At 40.6% G+C, this 22,142-nt stretch overlaps 1 protein-coding gene across 1 annotated transcript in view; it reads left to right on the plus strand.

Annotated features, from left to right (window-relative positions):
* PLEKHM3 (pleckstrin homology domain containing, family M, member 3) overlaps positions 1-22,142 on the plus strand; it is a 168,084-nt gene that overhangs the window by 48,839 nt on the left and 97,103 nt on the right. The window contains exon 4 of the mRNA XM_004674343.2: positions 20,441-20,586. Coding sequence (XP_004674400.1) covers positions 20,441-20,586 — 146 coding nt within the window. The remainder of the gene's footprint in view (positions 1-20,440; positions 20,587-22,142) is intronic.

Raw genomic sequence — 22,142 nt, forward strand, 5'->3', positions numbered from 1 at the left:
GAGAGAGAGAGAGAGAGAGAGAGAGAGAGATTTCATTTTTGTGTGAATTGCGCTCTAGTTTTGCTTTGCCCCTTCGCCTTCATTCCTCCTCACCTCCCCCTTGCTTTTTTCCTTCCTCAAAGCTTTTCAGCAGTCGTTCCCAACTAACATTCACAAACAGGTAGGGAGGAATAAGGATGGTAGTACAGGTTTTTGAAAAGCTTATCTTGGGAGCTAACTTTCTTCTCTCCTGCCCTCTCTGCCCTCCCCTGCCGGTTAAGCTCCATTTAAGGTAGAGCAGAAGTGTGAAAAGAGAAAGGAGAAGAGAAGGGAGCTGGTTATTGGTGTTTTAAAGTCAGAGAGTCTTTTCACTTCTCATTTGTGAAAACAGATGTCTGAAACAAGCCTTTGAATTAAAATTCAAAATTCCTTCAATTTCTTACTCAACTTTTTAAAACTCTGTGTATTAACATTTGCATGTTGGAGACTGAGGTATGGAGTAAGAAATACAGTTCTGAATTAGTCTCCCGTCATCTCCCAAGGAGCTGGGTGTGAGAAGCTGAGGATAGAATCTGGTTGCCTGTGGTGTCAGTTAGGACCTGAAGGATGTTTGCTGTTAGTTGGGAATTTGGAAGATGACCAACGGCTTCTAGGCAGATAATTAATAGCCCCTGGTTATATATGCTCAACTAGCTAAACTGAAGCTAAATCCCTAGTTTAACTCTGTTACAGCTGCAAAAACAAATCATTTCAAGCCCCCAGGAGAGCAAAATATATTAAACAAATAGTATTGACCTTGTTAATACCACATGGCATTTCATGTGATAAATGAGGGTGTCTTTCTGGCAAAGACCTATTTTATGACATCATTTAGACAGAAAGGATAACTTTACCCTGGTAATACAAGCATCCCTGATAGAAAGTATGAAGTGGTTAATTATTCACTAAATAGCTGCCAGTCTGGAAGTAAGCGATATTTCTGAACTGGGCATAGCCACTTATTTACTGGCCTGTAGTAAATTGTGTAGAATGCAGTTATTAAGAAAAGAAATTGAATTTGTTTACTGATTATGCATGAGAGTCTAGGTTATGCAAGATCTATGATCTATAGTTTGTCTCTGTAATTTGTCTCTCACTTCAAGGTATAATAAGGTAAGGACTTAAAGTACTAGTCAGGTAGCCAATGGAGGAAATAAAACAATAAAGGAAAAATCAGGCAAATCCCCCCTCCAAACTTGTAAACTCTGTGAGAATTATTTAGTCCATTGCTGTCTCCTTGTAGAGGCAAAATCACCAGTGTGTGCGTGTATAAATGTGTGTACGCACCTTAGTTCTATCTCCCCAACCTTGACATGACATTGCAGGGGTTGCTGATAGTAAAACTCCATCAGTGGGCATTAAGCTACTGGTTCATTTTAGCAAGCATTTATTAAACCCTATGACATAGTGAGGTGTGGGGCTGTACTCTTCAGAGACTTTTAGCAGTCTGTCCCCCTTCCCCTAACCCCCCAAGAGAGAATAGGAGGTTGAAGGGGATGAACAGAAGAATGGGATTGGCAGAGTCATTGGCTTGAAAACCAGTACTTTCCTGTCTCTGTTTATCTCAGAGAATCTCAGTTGTAGATTTTTTGAACATTCCAGAGCTAAGGTGGTACCTTTTCCTAACTCCCATTTTAAGCTTTATTATATTTCCTATGGGATTAAACTCAGCAAAAATCTCCTTGGCATTTTCTATAGTCTGTCAAAGATAAGACTTGAATTTCCAATGTGTACTCATTATGTTGTGACTGCCATGGAGATATGAGAGGCCCAAATGTGGTCCGTATCCTCAGAATTTTGTTTCTGCTTGAGGATGAAGGAAAGGAAGATGACAGATTGCTAGACAGCTAGGTCAGGCCTGTGTTGTAGAGCACTTAGCATTCAGGAAAACATTTGCAGAACCCTTGAGGCAGAGGAACTTGGGGTATCAAAGAGTGTAGTTATGTCATTTTGTGAATGATTGGCATTTTTACCCAAGGATTATTGACTAATGCATTCCTTTCAGCCTAGAAAGTTGTCAGTAAAATATATGATAATAATGAGAAGCAGTATAATTTAGTAATTAAGGGCATGGCCTCTGGAATCAGACTGGCTGAGTTACCAGATCTGCTACTCATTCACTCTGACCTTAGGCAAATTTCTTAACCACACTGTATCATCATTTAAAAGTCTCGATGTTGAGGGGGAATTACATCTATCTTAGAAGTTTATAGGGAGAATAAGGTGAATTAAAAGTGCTTGGAACAGTGCCTGGCACATAGTATATGAGGATTAACTATTTTTATTATTTGCCCACCTAGGACAGTGATTGCCCAGATAAAGATATCATCAGCATCTTTGTCAAATCTGCAGCTATCACAAAACTGGGTTGAATGATAAAATCAAGATTCAGAAACACAAACTAGCGGAATGGGTCAGATGAGGTCTGTAGTGTAGATACAGTCCTATACTGTCAGAACACTCGAAGGTAAGGCATTTGATCTAAGAGGAGCTCAGTGGCAGGCACAGGAGGCAGCCCAGAAGCCCACACTGCTGTGCGGTGGCGGCATCAACAGTGTGGCAGCAGGTCCTGAAAGAAAAGCTCAGTCCTCACAGTGTTCTGTCCAGGCCAGACCACATCTGGAAATTTCAGTTTTGAATGCTTGTTGAAGCTTGGATGCTTGTTGAAGCTTGGATGCTTGTTGAAAACATTTGAGTCTGTTGACATGTGAGAGACAGGAAAGTAAAAATTCTGCAATGCAAGTATACCTAGAATATCATCTCTTGATACCTGGATCATCCTGCCACCAAAAGTCCACTTAAGGATATTTACTTAGAAGTAGACTTATTATTCTATGTAATTCCAATGGATAAAAGTAAGAGAAATGCCTAGAGTGGAATGGATTTTCCTTATTGAAGAAAATTTGATGACTAAGGGTGAAAATGAGAGTGAGCAAGAGACCTGGCCCAGGAGACTGGGACAGCTGGAATTTTGACCTCCAAACCTTATCTGAGCTATAGTTTTCCCACCTGCAAGAGGAAAAGATCTATTAATTCAGTCCTTCTGCAAATGTTTATTGGCGTTCTATGTTTAAGCACTGATTTTAGTGCATAGCGAGCAAGATCACACCAGTATGCATCTTCACAGAACTTGGCAACTGGAAGCCAGACAATTAAACAAGTACCGATAGCACCATCAGCTGGAGGGCTCTGCATTGCCTTCTACCACTTCATCTGTCGAGGGTATTTTAGAGGGAATAGCATCGTCTGTACGGCCCCCTTCATCTCTCATTCTGTGCTTCTTTGAATGTGTAGAAGATTAGAGAAAATTAGATTAATGTGTTCCTCCATTTAAACCTCTTTTAATAAGGAACACCCTTCCTTTGGGGAAAAGAATAACCAGTAGAACTATCACTTGACTAAGAAGATGGGAATCCTTTACCTGACTCTATCATTGGATAAATTACTTTGCTTTTTTACCCTTTTTTGCAGTCTTAAGTTTCTAGATTTAGGGAATCATTTAAGTAAAAATAAATGTATATGAAGAGTACGAATATACTCTGGCACTTCATTGAAATAGTGATGTGACTCTATGGAGGAAGAAGGTTATATAATTTGGGTTTTAAACTATTTCACATCCTAAAACTCAGAGATTTGATCACTTTATATAAGTAGGCCTTTTGATTTTATAGGATATAAATTGCTTTTTTGATTTATTCCTGGTATTCTCATCATAGAAGTCACATGTTGGTCTTTGATATGTTTCAGAAGAATAAAATCATTTTGAATTTCAGAAGATATGGATCTTTTGATAGACCTTCCTGAACTTCATAGGCCATAGCTGTGCTATCCTTTTTTTTTTTTTAAAGCTGTTCATTTCTCCCAGTCTTTGTTGCTATACTTTGGTCTGGAAAGTTCTTGTCCCTTTTTGTAGCTTCCTTTATGGTTAACATTGTTCTCATCATGTGTTCATTTCCGGCTAACTTCTAAAGTGTTAATGTACTATTGGACTCTACATCCCGTTTAAGATTCTATTTACTGTCTTTTATTTGGGAAACAAATTGGCCTAAGTGGTTTTAGTTTAGACTGGAGTAGGTCAGTATTCTCCTTAATTTTTAGCTAAATTCCTTGAAAAACTGAGCTTTTAATGGTCTCCTAAAGTAAGAACTACTTTATTCTAAAATCTTACAAGTAGAAACATTTTTTTTAAGATTTATTTATTTATGCATATAGAACTGGGGTACAGGCCAGAGTTGCAGGGGTGGTGAGAGGATTCACCAGAGACAGAGTGGGGAGCAGAACAGGCAGATCAACAAAGCACACTGCTGAGAGAAGCAGCGGGCAAGACAGGAGAGGTGTTTATGATGCACCATGTGGATCACCTCTGGGTCTGGGAGTCGAACTCGCACTGAAGCAGCTGCACAAGCTTGCAGTGCTGTGTCCTAACCCACTGTGCTACCAGGGAGGGCCAGTAGAAGCATTCTTAAGTGAAAAATTTGTCATTTAAGAATACATTTCTGGGACCTTCTCTGGCCATGCAACAGCTTAAAGCAAAGCACTATGAAGCTATCACAGTCACTGCAGCACCAACTTTGATCCCTGGCAGAGAAGTGACCCACATGGCGTGGCAGATCTCTCCTGGCCTGACCACTGCTCCCCTCAGCAATGTACTTCATCAGTATGGCTGGTCTGCTCCCAACTCTGTCTCTCAAATCCTCTCACCCCCCCCACACCTCTGACCTATACCCCAGTTCTGTATGCATACATAAATAAATCTTAAAATATATTTCTAGGTTTAAAAAGCTAGTAACATAATACCATTTTATTTTTTGCATTAATATTTTCATGTAATCATTTATTCATTCAACAAATATTACCACATATGCTCCCAGAAATTGAGGTGTGGAGGTAAACTAAAAGTTAATTATTTTGTAGCAGTAGAAAATATGACTGTATGTAGACGTTTAAACCTTGAAAGATATTAACACAGAAAATTTTTAAATTGCATTGATCAGAAAGAGCATAAAATTCTTATTTCAGGTAAAAATAAATCAGGCCCACAAGCAGTGGAGCCCTGACAGGGGGTGGCAACCCTCATGGTATCCTGATAGGGTGGTTTTGCATTGTGCTTTGTTGACGACTTCTAGGTGTGAAATACCTTTATACACTTAAAGACTTATTTCCAAGCCTCCTCTTGACTATCTTTCCTCCACTCTCACTCTAATCTCCCAAGCAGAAGGAACATTCCACTTGAGTGAGCCCACCCCTCTGCTCTTTAGATTTCCATTATGGGCTTGGGTCTCACTATTTTGAGAGCAGCATCACAGTATTCAGAGTGTGGTAGGAGCAACATTTACATAAGTATTGGGAGAGAACGATATGTAAGCAGTGTCTGGGCTCTTCCCTAGACCTGTTGAAGGCAGAATCTCCAAATTCAGCCTAGAGATTTAACAGAAACTTGCCTTGTATGAATGCAAAGTTTGAGAAGCCACCACCCAGCCCACAGAATGTTCTTAGTGAATAAATCAAGCCACACTTCGCTTTTCTAGAGGTTATATAAACACATTTCCTTTACTTGTTTCTTCTGCATATGTTCAACATTTTAACCATTGAGGTATCAACCTACTGATTATCTCCAGTTTTCCATGTCTTCCTTACATTCTAGAAACTACATCTGATGCTTGAGTAGAGTTCTACTCAGTGGTGAAGACAAAGGAAGAGCTTAATTCAAGTTATTTACCACATTCTGGCTTCTTTAAAACACATCCTAATATTTTTCCTACTTTTTATCTTATAATTTGATAAGCATATTTAGTGTTGAATTTCAGGTTAACCTTTTGCATTCCTCACCATCTTTGCTACCAACTGAGTCAGCTTTCACAGTAGTGGCCCATCCGGTCTTCCATCTTAATTTTCTCTAGATCTCATCTTACTGCAGCATGTGTGGTCTTACCAAAATTCAGGGTGACCCTGCCTCTTTCTCGCTCCCTCAGTGCCTTCCCACTGTTTTTGGCATACCGACCACCTTTACATGATCTCACCTATTTACCTCTTCACCTTCACCTCACCTCCCTCTTGTCTCTCCCCCCCCCCAACATACTGAGCTCTAGCTACACTGACTTCACTTCCTCAGATGTGCCACTTCCTTCCCCCCCGCCTCTCCCTGGAATATCACCATCTCCTCTGCCACCATCATCTAATTTCTTATGTCAGTACTTAAATATTACTTTCCCAGGAACACCTCTCTAACCAACCCCTTGGGCTGACTTAGGACCTATTAGTTCCCTCTGCTCTAAGGTGGGTTTAGTATGCCTTTCTACTGCACTTGCCAAAACTGAGAATATTTTGTCATTTGTGTAGTTGTTTATGTCTCCTCTACTTGACAACAATGGCTGCGTTGTCTTGTTCTTCACCATCTCCTTAGCTCCGTGTCTGCATACAGTAAGTGCACACTATTTCTGATCATCCTATATTTACAACCCTCCCTATCCCCACCTTTGGGTTTCCTGCTTTAACTCTTTTTGAGGAATTCTAGCTTGGAGTCATCTATAGATAGAATTCATGTGTTCTCTACCCAATCTTCTAATAAACATAATTGATATATGATGGACCCAAAATGTATCCTTCTGGCAAGCCATTAGGATCTTGATAATATACAAAGAACTTAAAAATTGACTATGGAAGCTTTTTAGAGCCTTTATTACATAAATGTGGAGAATAAGAATGCAACATTTTAAAACTCACTTGACCCTCTGTTTTCAGGGCTAGGATTCCTCAAGCAGAGAGGCGCCTGCCCTGTGCACTGCTCTATCAGAGTTTCTTTCATTTACACAGATGCTGTTTCCACTGTGCTTGGTATACTTTATGCAGTTCAGTGCTGGCACAGCTATCCACCTATGATTTTAAGGGCTCCATCCTCCACAAGGTTGCCCCATTGCAGTCACCAGCCACAAGTTCAGGGCGTGTCCACACTGACTGAATGATTACGAACTTGGGGGTTTCATAACCATTTCAGGTTGGCGATTTGCTAGAAGGACTTAGAACTCACTATACTTAAGATTGTAGTTTTATCAGAAAGGATGCAAATTAGGAACAACCAAATGAAAAGACTCAGAGGGCTCCAGAGGCAGAGCTCCTGTGCCACCTTCCTCTGTAACCAAGGCCTGTCAACCTCCCAGCACATTATGTTCATTAATTAATTCCACAAAGTTTCAGTGACTAGAGTTTTTATCGGGGTTCCACTAAATAAGCAAGCTTGACTGAACAACTGATCTTGCAATTGAACTCTATCTCCAGCACTTACTCTCTGCCCAGAGGTGAGGCTGGCTGAAAGTGCCAATCCTCTAAACAGGTGGTAAATCTTTCTGGTCACCATCCTCCATTCCCAAGCTATTAGTAGCCTACCATGAGTCACAACATTAGTGTACACTCAGTTGTGACCCAACAGGCCCATGTATAAATAAGACACTGTATCACTCAGGAAATTCCAAGGGTTTTAGAAACACCCTGCCAGAAGCCAGCTAGAAAACCAAACAATTCTTTTATTATACCAACACATAGCCATTCCTACAGCAAACAGGGAGCCTTGAAGAAAGAGAACTGAGTGATCTATCTGGTTGCTCCTCACAAGAAGGAAGACATCTTGGTCTCCTTGCTTTCTTCCTCTACTTCCAGTCAACTACCAGTGTGTACTTTTAGCACTGATCAGATCTTCCTGAGGTGAGGAGATTTCAAGCAAGATCTTTTCTGGACCAGATGGCTTCAGGAGAAGCTGAGAACCTGGCTAGCTCTGGGTTGCCACCTGTCTTCAGCCCCCCCAGCGCCCCAGCTCAGGGTGCTGGGATAATGGACACATCCATTGACTTTGGGGCCCCTTCATTCTAATCCAGATGCCATTTTCATAGCCTGGTCTATAGTAATGTTTCCTTTTGAAATAGGTACTATGGATTTAAAAATGTATTACCTTTACCTGGAAAGAATTTTGTATATATTACATATCACAAGAATGGAAAGTAGGATAATAGAACCAAAGACATGCAGGCTTATAACTTCTAGATGCTTGAGAAATCGTTCTTTTTTCCTCCAGCTTTATTGAGCTCTAATTGACAAACAGTATTGTGTGAGTTGAAGGTGTACAATGTCATGACTTGATATATGTATATATTATGAAACGGTTGTCACACCAAGATTAGTGAACACATCCATCACCTCACATAGTTACTATTGTGTGTGATGAGAACATTTAAGATCTACTCTCTTAGTAACTGCAAACAAAACAGTGTTGTTAACTGTAGCCACCATGCTGTACATGAGATCCCCAGAACTAATGCATCTTTGTTCTCCAGCCTTATTGAGTTATAATTGAGATATAACATTGTGTAAGCTTAAGGTGTATGTGGTGATTTGATATATGTGTGTATTGCAAAATGATGACCACACTAAAGTTAATTAACACATCCATCACCTCACAGTTGGCTTTTCCTGTGAGTGTGGCCAGAAATTTCAAGATATACTCTCATAGCATCTTTCAAGTAAGTATACAATATTTTTAACCATCATCACCAGTATGAAAATGACATCCTGACAAGGTATGCATCAAGGGTTGTATCTTGCTCATATTTTGTCAGTAATGAAGTCAATACCCTCGGGCACAACCAAAAGCCTTGATGATGACTTCATGCTCAAATCACGAGGCTTCTACCTCTGGCACAGAAGAGAGACTGACTTTGCAAGTCTTGGTCTTCTTTCTCATCTTGACCAATAAACATGTTCTTAGCCCCCAGAATATTAGAGACCAGATGAAATAGACACACGTTTTGGGAGCTGGGAGACAGCCAGACTCAGTGGAACAGTAATAAATTAGGAGCACGAGAGCTCAGCTGTCTGTTGATAGCCTTGCCACCAATTTACTATTCAGCTGCAAGCCAGCTTTTCACAGTCTGGTGGGTCAGAGTCTTTGACATTGTAACTTGAGGGAAGATTAAGCTGTCTTGTCTATATACAATTCAAATGTTACAGAATATTGGCTGAGCCAAAAGTGTCACGTTAATTCGGTAAAATTATAATATAGCACTGCATTTTTCCACCCCAGAAAATAAAGAAAAGTTTCCCTAGGGAACACTTAGACACATTTTATTCTTTTCTCACTGCTTGTACATCTCCCCCCCCCCACACACACACACCCAATCATTGGTAGACATTGCCTTTCTGAGCCATCATGTTTTTAGGGATTTTCCAGGGTTAATAGCTATTATCTTTTCATTCTGCTACCAGGGGTCAGGGAGAAGGAGACCAAAATGTTGTGTACATTGCTTATAGATCATATTTACTATATAATGGACCAGTGGACTTCCAGATAGAATTAGTTGCATGATCACGGTTGGAGTTTCAAAGGTCATGCCCTCTTGCCACAGCAGACAGAAAAACTCCTTCCTAGGGGCCAAGTTGAGCATTCCAGAGTCCTCTACACTTCCCAGCCAGATACCTCATTTCTCCAACTGTGTTGGAGAAGGGCTGAGAAAGGGAAGAGAAACTGAACATTCTGCTCTGGGAAATACCTTTCAATTGGCCCTCCAAGTACCAGGGAATAGGAGTTTCTCACTTGTAGACATTTTTTATGTATGTGTGTCCTGTCTACCATCTCAAAATAACCTGTTACAATAGTCTATCTGTAAATACTAAACATATCATTAAAAGACTAGCTTTGGTGGTGGTTGAAAACCTATATTTTTAGAGAGACAGAAAATCTTGGGAAGCAGGCCAAGAAAGATAGAAAGAAAAGAATAAATAGGAAGAAGGCAGACCAAGGCAATCCCTAAATCTTCGACAGCATAAAGAACTTGGCTTGGGGGGTGGGGTGGGAAGGAGGGTGAAGAAATTCAAGAGTGGATTCAAAGGAAGCTGATGAAAGTGATCTTTTTCACTTTGAGACTGTTCCTCATGCTACTTGGATCCACTCTCATGACTTTAATTTTATCAAATTGTTGTCATTACTAAAATAGCTCAAATAGAAATTACTCTAAGAGAGGCTGTCAGGGTTTTTCCAGAGGCTTTAGCAACGAAGAGGAAAGGGGTGTCTTGTAAAGATAGTGTAGAGTTCAAAGAGATGTGACTCTCACAAAATAAAGGGAATATAAGAGAAAATATAAGAAAATGTAAGAGAAGCAGGCATTAAGAATGCGAGTGATGTGAAAGCGAAGTCAGAGGGGACTCTGGAGGGACAGTGTGCGAGATAGACCCTCTAAACTGGAAGAGTCGGTACAGAGAGGTTTCTGTATACAAGCTGGAAGGAAACAAGTTCAGAAACAAGGGAGAAAGACCTACTTTTCAGGTAAACCAAAAAGAACATGAACTTCTAAGTAAAGTTATTTCGCTGTGGTACCTTTGAACACAATCATAATTGAGATTTAAACTAGAGAATCACAAAAAGAGTGAGTAGTGGTCTACTATGTTAAATGCCAGGGAAAATCACTAGAAAAAGGACATCTTTGGGCAACACATGGAGTCCCTGTGCAGAAGGAGGGATCAGACCATGTTTGGACTTAGGTGAGGAAAGTGAGTTCCTTTCTTTGAACACAGAATTTAAGAGGATGCCAGAAAGTTCCCAGTAATCAAGAAAAAAATTCATACCAAAAATCCAGGCTGAATAAAATATAAAATTTTAGGTAGAGATAGGATTAGATGACTGATTTTTTTCTTTTACCTCAGACTCTATTATGCTTACTTAATAAGACATCTCCCCCAAAGCTTTGTGTGTTCATTCCAAGTCCAGCCCAGAGCTTACCTGGATGGTGAGGTTGACCGCCCTTCCCTGTTGGGGATTTGTGGAGGTACCACATGGGGAATCCTGGTACTCCCGTGTTTGAGAGAGAACTGATAGAGTTGCTAGGACAGAGGGGTGTTATTTCATGCCTAAAATAATCATTAACTCAGCCCTTTTTGATTCTACAGCAGTTTTTCAAGTGGAATTATTGGTAGGCAAGCATTTTACCAGAAGGATTAATTTGTGAAGAAAAGAGCAGCCCCAAGCTTGGAGCAGATGTTACTAGCAGGTAGTCTAGTAGATGGTGGTGCAATGTGGACAAGGCCTCTCTTTGATGGCACCTCTTTAAACTAACCTAGCAGCATGAATCATTTTCTTTAGATAAGAAAGTAGAGCTGGTGAAAGGGCTTTCCACCTCCCCATAATAGGCGGTGTATCCGTCACTTGCAGAGAATAGTGATTAAGTAGGGTCAGTACATGGAGCTCTTATTTTGCCCTCTGGTCTGTACAGTCACAGGGGTTTTCAGCAGAGACACTACTGATGTTTTGGGCCAGATGATCCTTTGTTGTGGGGGCTGTCCTGTGTACTGAGGGATGTTTAGCAGTGTCCCTGCCTGTGCCCATTAAATGGCAGTAGCTGCCCCCACTCATCCTTTTGTAACAACAAAAATGTCTCTGCATGTTGAAAATGTCTCCTCTTGGGACAAAAATCTTTCCTGTACTAGCAACTGCGTCTTTTCCGCTCAGCTTTCCTTCCTGCTTTAGAAAGAAGTGCCTTCCACAGCAACACATGTTGATTATTTTATACCATCTAATGGTTTATAATGGTAGAACGCTCAGCACTATTCAACCTCAAATATATCAGATGGCTTCAGTCACGAGTAACAGAAAATCAGATCCAAACTGATTTATACAATAAAGGGAAATGATTCTCAGTCAGCTGAGCTTTTAAGCATCAGTTGATCCACTAGCTCAATTTTTTTTAAAACTGCTTCTTGAAATGAATATCCCCGGCAATTAATACTCCAAGAGAAAATAGCATTTCCCCCAAACCATCTGTTTCTTCCTATTTCTTAATAGTCACAGGCTCAAAATGTTGAGGGCATCTTTGATGAGTCCTTCCAGTGCTCTCCCCGTGAGTCAGTTGCCAATGTTTGCATCTGAGTTTGGAGTTAGCCCCTGCTCATCACCTTTCTGCTCCCAGCCCCACTGCCTGTGCAGGCTCAGACGAGTCCAATCATTTATCATCCAGTTCCTCCCCCTTTCAGTGTTTCTGCCCAATTAATCTTACAAAAGCTCAGATTGCTGTTCTGTGTCAAACAATTCTAGCTGTTCTTTCATTGATGAGTAGGAACTCCCCAGCCATTCAGGATTCTTAAGTCCTAGCTTCACTTTATGGTTCCATGCCCCTTTCAATCAGGCTGCCTGATTCTGTGGCTTCTCTAGTTATGGTGAGCAGCAGACCAGTAGAATGCTGGATATTTTAAACATGCTCCCATTTTTCTGCTTTGAGCCTTCCTCTCCCGAAATCTCCTCTTCAGGACCCAGCTAAACTGTATCTGTTAAACATTGGCTTCCTAAGGCACCAGTTATAGTGGTTACTTTCTCCTTAGATTATCTCTTCTAACCTCCCAGTCCCTTCTAGATTTCAGTTCCTGCTGCCTGACCCTTCATATTCAGAGGTGATGCTAATACTTGCGAAGTACGAGGATGAATGCATGGATGAACTAATGAAGTCATTTTGTATAATTGATTCATATTTTCTGTGCTTGTCATGTTGTTACTCATAAGATATAATTTTCATAATATTTTCCACAAGGAAACAGCTATGTGGAAATTCAACCATGTAGATCTTTGGTATTTCTCGTAAACTGTCACTTCAGCCACTTCTTCTAGGATCTGCCTTTTTTTCTTTTACTAACTATACAACTATAAACAGAATTATTTAGTACCCTCTGCTCAGTTTCTTCATTTGTAAAAGAGGGGTAACACCTACCTCAGAGAATTAATGAAGATTAAATAAGTGTGTGTGTACACGTGTGTGTGCTTGTGCACGAGTGTTCATGCATGAAAAGGACTTATAACAGTGCCTGACTTGGAAACAGCATTGTGTACGTATTTGTTTATTCGTTGCCTACTTAGTTATTTCCATTTAAAATTCCTTACCATTTTCTTGAAAGTCTTTGGGGAAAGGCTAGATATATACAGAAATAAACAAGGAAGTCTAGTCATGGACTACTTAGAGGAAAGTAAGCATGGAAAAGTAATTAGGCTGATTTAAATATAGCAAGTACTCAATTTGTAACATTTTACTACTAAATTTTTTATTTTACTATAAATAATGTTGTTGAAGCATTTTATAATAAGGAAAAATAAAAAGCACTCTTAGAAAGTAAAACATCTGTGTTACAATTCATTATATTTATAACTCAATATGGCTATTTAGTAAACAGAAAAGCAGTCAGAATCTCTAGAAAGGCACACATATTTACCTACTTGCTTTAGCAAAAATCAAGATTTATTGCCTTTCAAGATAAATTTTGACTAAATATTGACTGTAGACTCTCAATCATTGTTTACATGAAAGGCCAATAAATCTTGACAATTCTCTCAACTTGAGTTGGAATCTACTTGGTATTTATTAATTTATTTCACACCATTTATAATCTTAATAACGTCCCATGAGACTAAACAAATACAGTTTTGCACAAGTAGAGTCTTTAGTTCTTATTTTCAATCAGCAATAATTACCTGATGTGATTTTCACTTTATTTCTTACTTAAAATATAAACCTTCAACACTTAACATACAAGTCAAAGCTGACTTACCTATTTAAATATTCACTGTAAAAACAGGAAAAAGAAATTTACCTAATAGCTTAACCAACAGAATTCAGATTGGATTTTCCTAACGCTTTTTCTTGAATTGCCTTAATTCTGTAAGTGTAATCAAGGATATTCTGTAAGAAATATCATACACCCTTTGCAAGCATAAAAGCTGCCCTATTCCTATGTTGAAAGGAAGATTCTTTAACTAGATACATGCACTTTTTATTTACCTCTCTTATGTCCTCAGGGACATCAATGTCCCCAGCATTGGCTACACTCCGTTCTGCAAGTGCCAGTGTAAGGGATCCTGAATGCACGTCAGCTACCCTAGGCAGCTTCCTCTGAGCATTGCTGACGGTCTCTAACATGTCCTACTCCTCTACTCTGCAAACTGACTTTTAAGTCGAGTTTTGGCCAACAGTGAGTGGCAATTTTTCTTTAATCCCTCACTGCTATAAAAACTATTTATAGGTAAACATAAAATGAAGCCCACCAACTCTACTTGTTTGTTTTCCTCACGAACAAAAACAAATTTGGAAATGACTGGATGTTTTAGGATTGCATAGGTGTGTTCCCTCCAGTCATCCCATGGGAGAGCGTTCATTACCAAAGGAGTAAAGACTTACGGAGAAGCTCGTTTTGATGTGTAGCAGTGCAGTGTGCCATAATGTAATCAAAGGGGCTGCTAGCAGCTTGCCATGGTAGTCACATTGGCAAACATAGGTGGTACATGGGTTTTCTGACTTCCCTTTTCGTTCCCCTGATTTCTTCTGAGACGTTTGTGGAAACCATTTGTCTTGTAACAGTCACAGTGTTAGGGGGAAACGATGTCCTGAAGGAGCTCTGCAGAGTTTTGTGGACTCCACCCCCTACTCCAATAAACTACAACTCCCAGCAATACTAAGGGGAGAACTGCAGGGACCCAAGGGCAGAGCTAAGCAGGCATCCTGGGACTTCTGGGGATACATGAGGGAACGATATTAGACGTGTCCTCTCTCTGGACCGTGTGGCTGGTGGCTGGTTGCTTGGCTCTTGATGAGCATGAGCTCTTAGTACTATTGGAGTTCCAAGTCAGTGGAATTGGTAGGATGTTCTAGTTAACTTTTATCTCTCTCTTTCCCTGCATTGTACCTTTTCCTTTCCCTTTTGTAAATAAACCCATTATTGACCCTTTTGTGTGTGCCTACAATACAACTGAATTTTAAGCACACGGCTGAGGACCCACAGACAGGCAACCCAGTTCACATTGGGTTGCCCTGTGACAACAGCATATGCTCAGAGGTGTTTCCATGTGACTGATTCTCTGTCCAAATATGTCATGACTGGGTTGACTTTATGACTAAACAGAGGTCTCCCACCTTCTGAGTTACCACCTTGTCCCAGAGCTTCAGAGTAACTTCAATGCTTAATTAAGATGGTAAAAGTTTTAGAGCACTTAAATTCTGGTTTTGGTGTGTCTCAGTGTCCCTCCTGCCCAATCCTCTATCACAATTATGTAAAATTCCATAGTGTCAGTACCATCTGTATTGACCTGTGACCAGACTTATGTCTCACCCCCAGCTCTGTTCCAGCCAAGTGTGGCCCAGTTTGCTTTGCCTCTCCTTCTCTAATGGACACCAAAGCTACAATGAAAAAGCTGCTTCTTCCCCGTGTCCAGCAAGCTTTAACACTCTGCTGACTTTATACTAATCTCAGGCTCATAGAACAGAATTTTGATTGGATACCCAATGTAACACTTTATTTTAAAATAGATCTTCAGTATCTAACTATTTAATGAGCCAGTGGTTATAAACTATAAGCTATTAGGCAAATTCTTTATGAATTTTTGAGTCATTAAACTTCCATTTCTGTTTGTCTTCATTTTGGAAAATCTAGTCTCTGGAGCCTAGGATCGAGTCCAGACCCACACTTTGCATAGAGCTTTCCGAAGCACTCATTGTCTGGCTGGACACTGGGTGGAGGGAGGACAGAAGAGGGCAGTGCTCCTTCTCCACCGGCGGTCACCTCTCTCCCAGGTGCGCACCCAGTGAAAGAGACATGCCACTTGCCCGCCTGAGTTTTTCTATTTTAATGGAGTAGGTGAAAAGTTGTCACTTGTTCTCTTTTCTCTCTCTCCCTTCCTTTTATAAGACACCCTCTCTCCTATTTTTTTGCCTTTATTCTTTTCTTAGAACATTACCTTATCTTCCCAATATAAAATATTGCTTTTCTTTTCCAAATTAGGTGAGGGGGTATTGTGGTTGACCATGTTTAGAAAGTATGTGTGAGTTCTCACCAATCACCTGACTGCAGCTACTGCTCTTGTTGCTTTTCTCTGCTGTCTGTGAAATTTCCTACTGCTGGGCAGGAACAGAGGGCTGAGTTGGTAGCCATGAAGCAGAGAAGGTCGTTGGCACCTCCTCAAGATCTCAGCTTCAGTAGCACCATGCTGCAGCCAATGGAGCTAACTAGGTACACTTGTTAGAAGAAAGATTGTGCCTTTGTGGAGAATTATGCCAAATTTTCTGCTTCAACCCCTCAGCAACAGGCTCTATGGGTGCCTTTAGTGAAAGACTACTCAGAGAAATACACTATACATGCAGCAAATGGGATTTGGGTTAAATGGTGACATTTGTTTCCAAAGTGTATCAGAGGGGAAGCTAAGCTCTTGAGAGCATGTGTTCATTAGAGATTTGAAGTGGGGTGGGAAGCAATAAAAAAAAAAGGCCAGTGGGTTCTCTTGTGAGATAGTTTTTTGTTCTTATGAATTGAATACACACTGAAAAGTTTCAAAAAGAGACTGCGAAGAATGTGTTTGCTTTGATCCAACATGTGGAGAGTTCCTTACTGCAAATATCCTTTAATTTAGAGACATTGTGGAAAAGTCTGTTTGAAAGTACATAAAAATATAATATGTAAATAAGCTCTAATTAGTTATTTTAATTAATTATTTCTTTGTCTCTACAACTGTTTTTCTCTCCAGAATGTGGGTTTTCAGAATCTAGTTGGCACCCTCCAAAAAATGTGTTTTTTTTACAGTCATTATTAAGAAAACACATTTTCCCCCTGTTGAAAAACCTCACAGTGATTAAGTGAAATCCCAGATTGTGTATCTTTATGGGGACTCTTTCAGAGATTTTTTACTCCATGATTTGCTAGTATGATATGTAAGAAGGAAATCTTGCAATTAATTGAAAGAACGGGTGTTTCCGTATTCGAATAAATGGTATGTGTTGTATTTTAGAAAATACGTCAGGCCACTAGCTGACTAATCTTCTTTCCTGATCATCCTATATTCTTTAAGTGACAAATACATTGGATTTGGATATTAAGTTATAATTTTTTCAAGTTAAATGCTTCTCAGTGGGTACAATGAATGCTCTGGAAAAACACTGGTAAAGTGAACTTGGGTTATTTATACAGAGCAAATTTTTGGAAATTGACTAAGAATCTGAAATGTTGATTTTGGAAGTCTAGAAAGTAAAATATGTGACAAATTATGAGCTTTCATAGAGCAGTCAGTCTCCACACCCTCTGCACTTTTTTTCTAGTAGAATCAAACTTAAGAGCTTGGAGGGACCTTTGCAGTCACTTCAAAGTCAGGGAACAATTCTCAGCCTTTGCCCACAGAGTCTCCAGTGCTAGTTGGATTAGAAATGCAGGTTACGGGCCTTACTCAGCTGTATAGACTCACAATTCCCTAGGAAGATCTCTACATTTTTCACAAGTATCTCCAGAAAGTTCAGATGCTCAGTGAATCTGGCAAATCACAGATTTGGGCTGAGCCGCACATGTTTGGGTGAGTAAAGCCAGCCTGGAGAGTTTGCTGGTTTGGCGTTCAGTGTCCTAGACTCAGGCTTCCTGACCCTAGGCCCACACTTGTCCATGAACCATGACTCACAAGTAGTCCTGAGCATGCAGATAGGTGCAGATCTGCTTCTGAGTCTTTTTTTTTTTTTTTAAAGATTTATTTATGCATACAGAACTGAGGAGTATAGGCCAGAGGTGCAGGGGCGGCGAGAGGCTTCACCAGAGACAGAGTGGGGAGCAGAACAGGCAGATCGAAGAAGTACACTGCTGAGGGGAGCAGCGGGCGGGTCAGGAGAGGTCTGCCTCGCCATGTGGTCTCCTCTGGGGCAGGCGGGAATAGAACTCATACGGAGGCGGCTTTAGATTCTCAGTGCTGTGCTTTAACCCGCTGCGCCACCAGGCCTTTACTTCTGAGTCTTTAGGGGTGAGAGTTCAGCACCTACGGAAGGAAAGCAACGTTTTAAATAAGGTGTGAATTGAGAGTGTTAACGGTAGTTTATGCTCTGATGTTCAGTTGTCTAAACTGAAACCTAAATAAACTTTCACTCTGTACTTTCAGACTTTGTTTTTATGAGCCTAAACTTGGCAAAGTAGTGAGGATGTGTATCTCATTTGGTTAACTCAAGCAATTGCACCCCCAGCTCATTAAGTTTTTGACCTGTTTGCCTGGTTGATATAAACATCTTTGGGCTATAATATGCTTCTGTATAATGAATATTTGTATATTTTAATATTATCCATGATTGTTGTACCCAGGAAAAAATAATGAAGTCATTAACAACTATAGTCTGATAACTGAGCAGTTACTACAAAAGCATATACAAAGCATCCAACAGATGCTTACTGATGTTTATTACTTTCAAAATAAAGACAAACAATGAGCTACAATAGCCTAAATTTTCTGGGGGGGAGTGTTCTATAATGAGAATTTAAACTGTAATGTTGAACCTGAATTTCTATAAGATCATGATCACTTCAAATCATTGGGCGAGATTGAATTCTATTCATCATTTCTTGGGCGAGATTGAATTCTATTCATCATTTCAGTGTTAACTTGAGAGTCTACTAATTTTTGGAAACAGTAACATCCCAATATCAAGGATACATCAGGATCCACTGACCTCTGTTCCACATTCCATATGTTATCACATGTGTCATGTAGAATTCTTAAAATGGACAGCATCCCTTTTCACAGGGCTAGTAACAAACACGGCTGCTGCAGTCGTCGGGTGACCAGGATAGAATCAGTTTATAGAGTAGCAAGACCAAATGAACACTTCTTTGTATGTATGTGAATGTAGGTGTAACAAGTAACTCACTTCAACATAAACATTTATTGATGGTATAGAATGTATATAACTTTTAAGTGCTGAGGACAAAAACACCAATCTGAAGAGTTTCCAGCATGATCCTGCCAGTGGCTTAAGGAGGCCTGTGCTAAATGCCAGGTGAGTGCCACTACGGGGGAGGGCAGCGATGGCACCCAGCCTTCCCTGCCTCTGGAGGGGGACGCACTTCCCTGCCCAACAGGAGCGGCAGTTCTGCTTGCTTCTTTCTTTTCCAGCACACACATCATTCCTCAGCCAATTGAAAAACAGGAGCTTGTTAGGATTTTGTTGCTACTCAAGAGTAAAGAAGAGGACAGTTGAAAGAAACAGTATCTTAAGCTCTTAAAGCATAATACTAGAACATTTGCTTACTGACACAGGAGTTATTGTCTTGCAATATTTCTTGTATCTAAAATATACAGTGGGATCAAATTATCTTCCTGAAGGATGAGTTGTGAAATTGCTTGGTTCCCAATGCCTTCTATGATGAAAATAAAAGTTCTTTGTGTTACAGTGCTTCTACTCATGGGGTGCACTGAGTCAGTATCTCATTATGAGTTCTGATTTATTAAGTAAACATGTTTGGGCTCCTTATGGAAGTGGGGGGGGTGCAACATTTCAGGCAATAGGTTTAATGTGAAATTTCTTTGAGATACTTACTGATGCCAATGCATGAAATGGGCCATAGAGAAGGAATTCTAATGAAAGGTGTAGATCAGAAATGCCAGAATAATGATACCATTTATATCATTGTGATTATCAGAACTGCCAGGATTTTGTCCTTTGGAGTCACTGTGACAGAGTTTCTATACTTATCAGTAGAAGGTTATTCCTCCCATCTAAAGAAAACTAACAACTTTTTTGTGGCCGAGCCATGGTTATTACCAAGTTTCTGGCAATGCAAGGACAGTGCTCACAGAATCAGGGCCATCATTGGACAGAGAAGGGCCCTCGGTGTCACTTGCAGGCAACCAGGTATCCCAGTAATGGGCAGGATTTGGCAAAGTGAACAGAGAAGATGACATTGCATTAGAAATAATATGCACTAAGCCATGAAGGGCATTCACTAGGGAAACAGAGCTGAGAGTGCTCTGACTAGAATAAAGATTTCTATTCCCAGTGGAGAGCAGCAGGAGTAGGTAGTAGGAAAGATAGAATGGGGGTCACTCAAAGGCAAAATTCCTTATATTGGTGTGCTAAGCATGAAGAAAGGCCACCTATCAATTTTAAGGGTCATTTTTGAATCATACAAATTTAGAACGAAATCCAAACTCCAACCTTTTATTGACTGGGTAACCCCAAATGAGGTTTTTAACCTGACGAAACCCTATTTTTTTGCAACTGTAAAACAGGGTTGATAAAATCTTCCTTGAGAGGTTATGCATGTGCAGATTCAATAGGATCCGGGATGAGGAGTCCCCAGGAAAGTGACCAGTTTCTGGAAAGACTTTGTGAAGAAGGAAGTGAGGAGACAGAGATGAGGGTATAGAGAGATTGATCTCTGGCAACCGTGTGCAAAGAGAGCAGAAACAGGGGAGCCCCGAGATGACAGTTACCCTGATCACCCAGTGAAAGGGCAGAAACTGCGAGGCTAGGAAGAAAGGACACATCCCGGCATGTATTCTCTGCAGTCTCTCTCCTGTTGTAGACATTTGTTTAATTTGAGGGTGGTGGCACCTTGTTCTGTGATGATGGAAATAACAAGACTGATAGATTCTTCCTTTTGTCTTGACTAGGATGCCAGCGGCCTATAGGCCTTTCTAATGGAAGAGCGAAGGTCTGCAATTACAGTGGGTGGTACTACTGCAGCAGCTGCCATGTGGACGACAGTTTCCTCATCCCAGCACGCATAGTCCACAACTGGGACACCTCAAAGTATAAGGTAGGTCAAAAAGTGGGCACACTTCATAGTAGCCATCTTGGTCTTCATATGTTGTCACAGGTGTTATAGAGGTAATGATGCAAGAGTTTGGAGCATACCCATAAAATCGAAGATCTTATTTAGTGCTTCTTAAATATCTCACAGTTCAAAGGTGTCTTAACTATCTTTCTTACTTCAGATTTTACTTCTGGACCTTGATAACTAACTATAGTTATGTGCTAAGAGAATTCTGACATAGAAAGAGGTTTCATTTATTTGTTTTGTTTTGTTTTGTTTGTTTGTTTGTTTAGATCTTATCTCCAAAATCACAATACTGTAGGAGAATAAAAATAAGGAAAATCATGCTGGCTTGAGCATGACAGTGATCTTTGAAAGGTGGGACTTCTGTAATCTGAGGTTATTTCCTATAGTACAGCCCTTCTGTTCCTGTGAAGCCCAGCCTTCTAACAGATCCAGTGTTCTGGAACCGGAACCTGAAGGGATGCTGTGAGGACTCCTGGGTGGGGCATCATACCAAGGAACAGTGCAGGGAACCACCTCAGGCCTGGCCAGGACTGTGGCCTCTTTTTAAAGGGGAAGAAGGTAGAAATACAGGTTAACACCTTTGCAAAGTAACCGCTATTATCCGAGGAAGATATGCATGAAGTACAGAGACAAAAATACAAAATTTTGATAACTGTCAAAATGTAAATCAGTGGAGGAGAAGAGGAAAAACAGTGTTGGGACACTCCAGCTTAAGCAGATGTGGAGAGGAGGAACCAGCATAGGAAGCCAAAAAGGAGTGAGCAGTGAGGTAGAAGGAGCCCACAAAGAAGGTGTTTCTGCGCCATTGTGACAGTTACTGACCGATCAAGCAAGTTGAGCCCTAAGAACTGACCGTGGTAGCGAATGGTCTTAGAGCCGTTGGAACTGAGTGCTGGGAGTGAATCTGACTTACGATAGGAAGACAGAAGTTAGAGACAAGAATAGACAACTCTTTGAGAAGTTTTTTGGTAAGGGGATGGTAAGAGATGGAGAGTAACTGGGGGGATGTGGGGATCAAGTTAGGTTTGGTGTTTTTGTTTGCCAGAAATAAAGGTGTCCTCTGTACTGACAAACTAGGAGAGAGAATTGCTGATGTGTTGGATTAAGTGAGAAGGATGGAGTCACAGAGATGTTAGGAGAGCCTGATCTTTGCTTGGAGCAGGGACTAAAAGCAAAAAATAGCCTTGTGGAAACAGGACCATTGAGCAGGCAGGTGTGACGTTGGGAGCTTCTGGACATCCCCTTCCATATACTTCAGTAGCTTTTATCAGACTCTTTTATCTCTGTGCCCGTGATCCAAAGAGATTAAACACCAGTCTCTGTCACTTCGGGAAGTGTCTTTCTTCTACTTGATAGACAAGTAGGGATGATCAGGCAGCAGTCTGTCAATGCACCTACAAACCCCTAAGTGCATGCACACCCTCACTGTCTTCCTTTCAGCTGCAGCAGCAGCATCGCTTCTCTGAAGGAAGGTCCAGTCCTTCAGCTTCTGCTCACGATCTTGACTCTTCTGTCAAGGTTTTGCCAAATTC

The sequence above is a fragment of the Condylura cristata genome, unplaced genomic scaffold (genome assembly GCF_000260355.1).
Source record: "Condylura cristata isolate star-nosed mole 26May11 unplaced genomic scaffold, ConCri1.0 scaffold00002, whole genome shotgun sequence".
Lineage (NCBI taxonomy): Eukaryota > Metazoa > Chordata > Mammalia > Eulipotyphla > Talpidae > Condylura > Condylura cristata.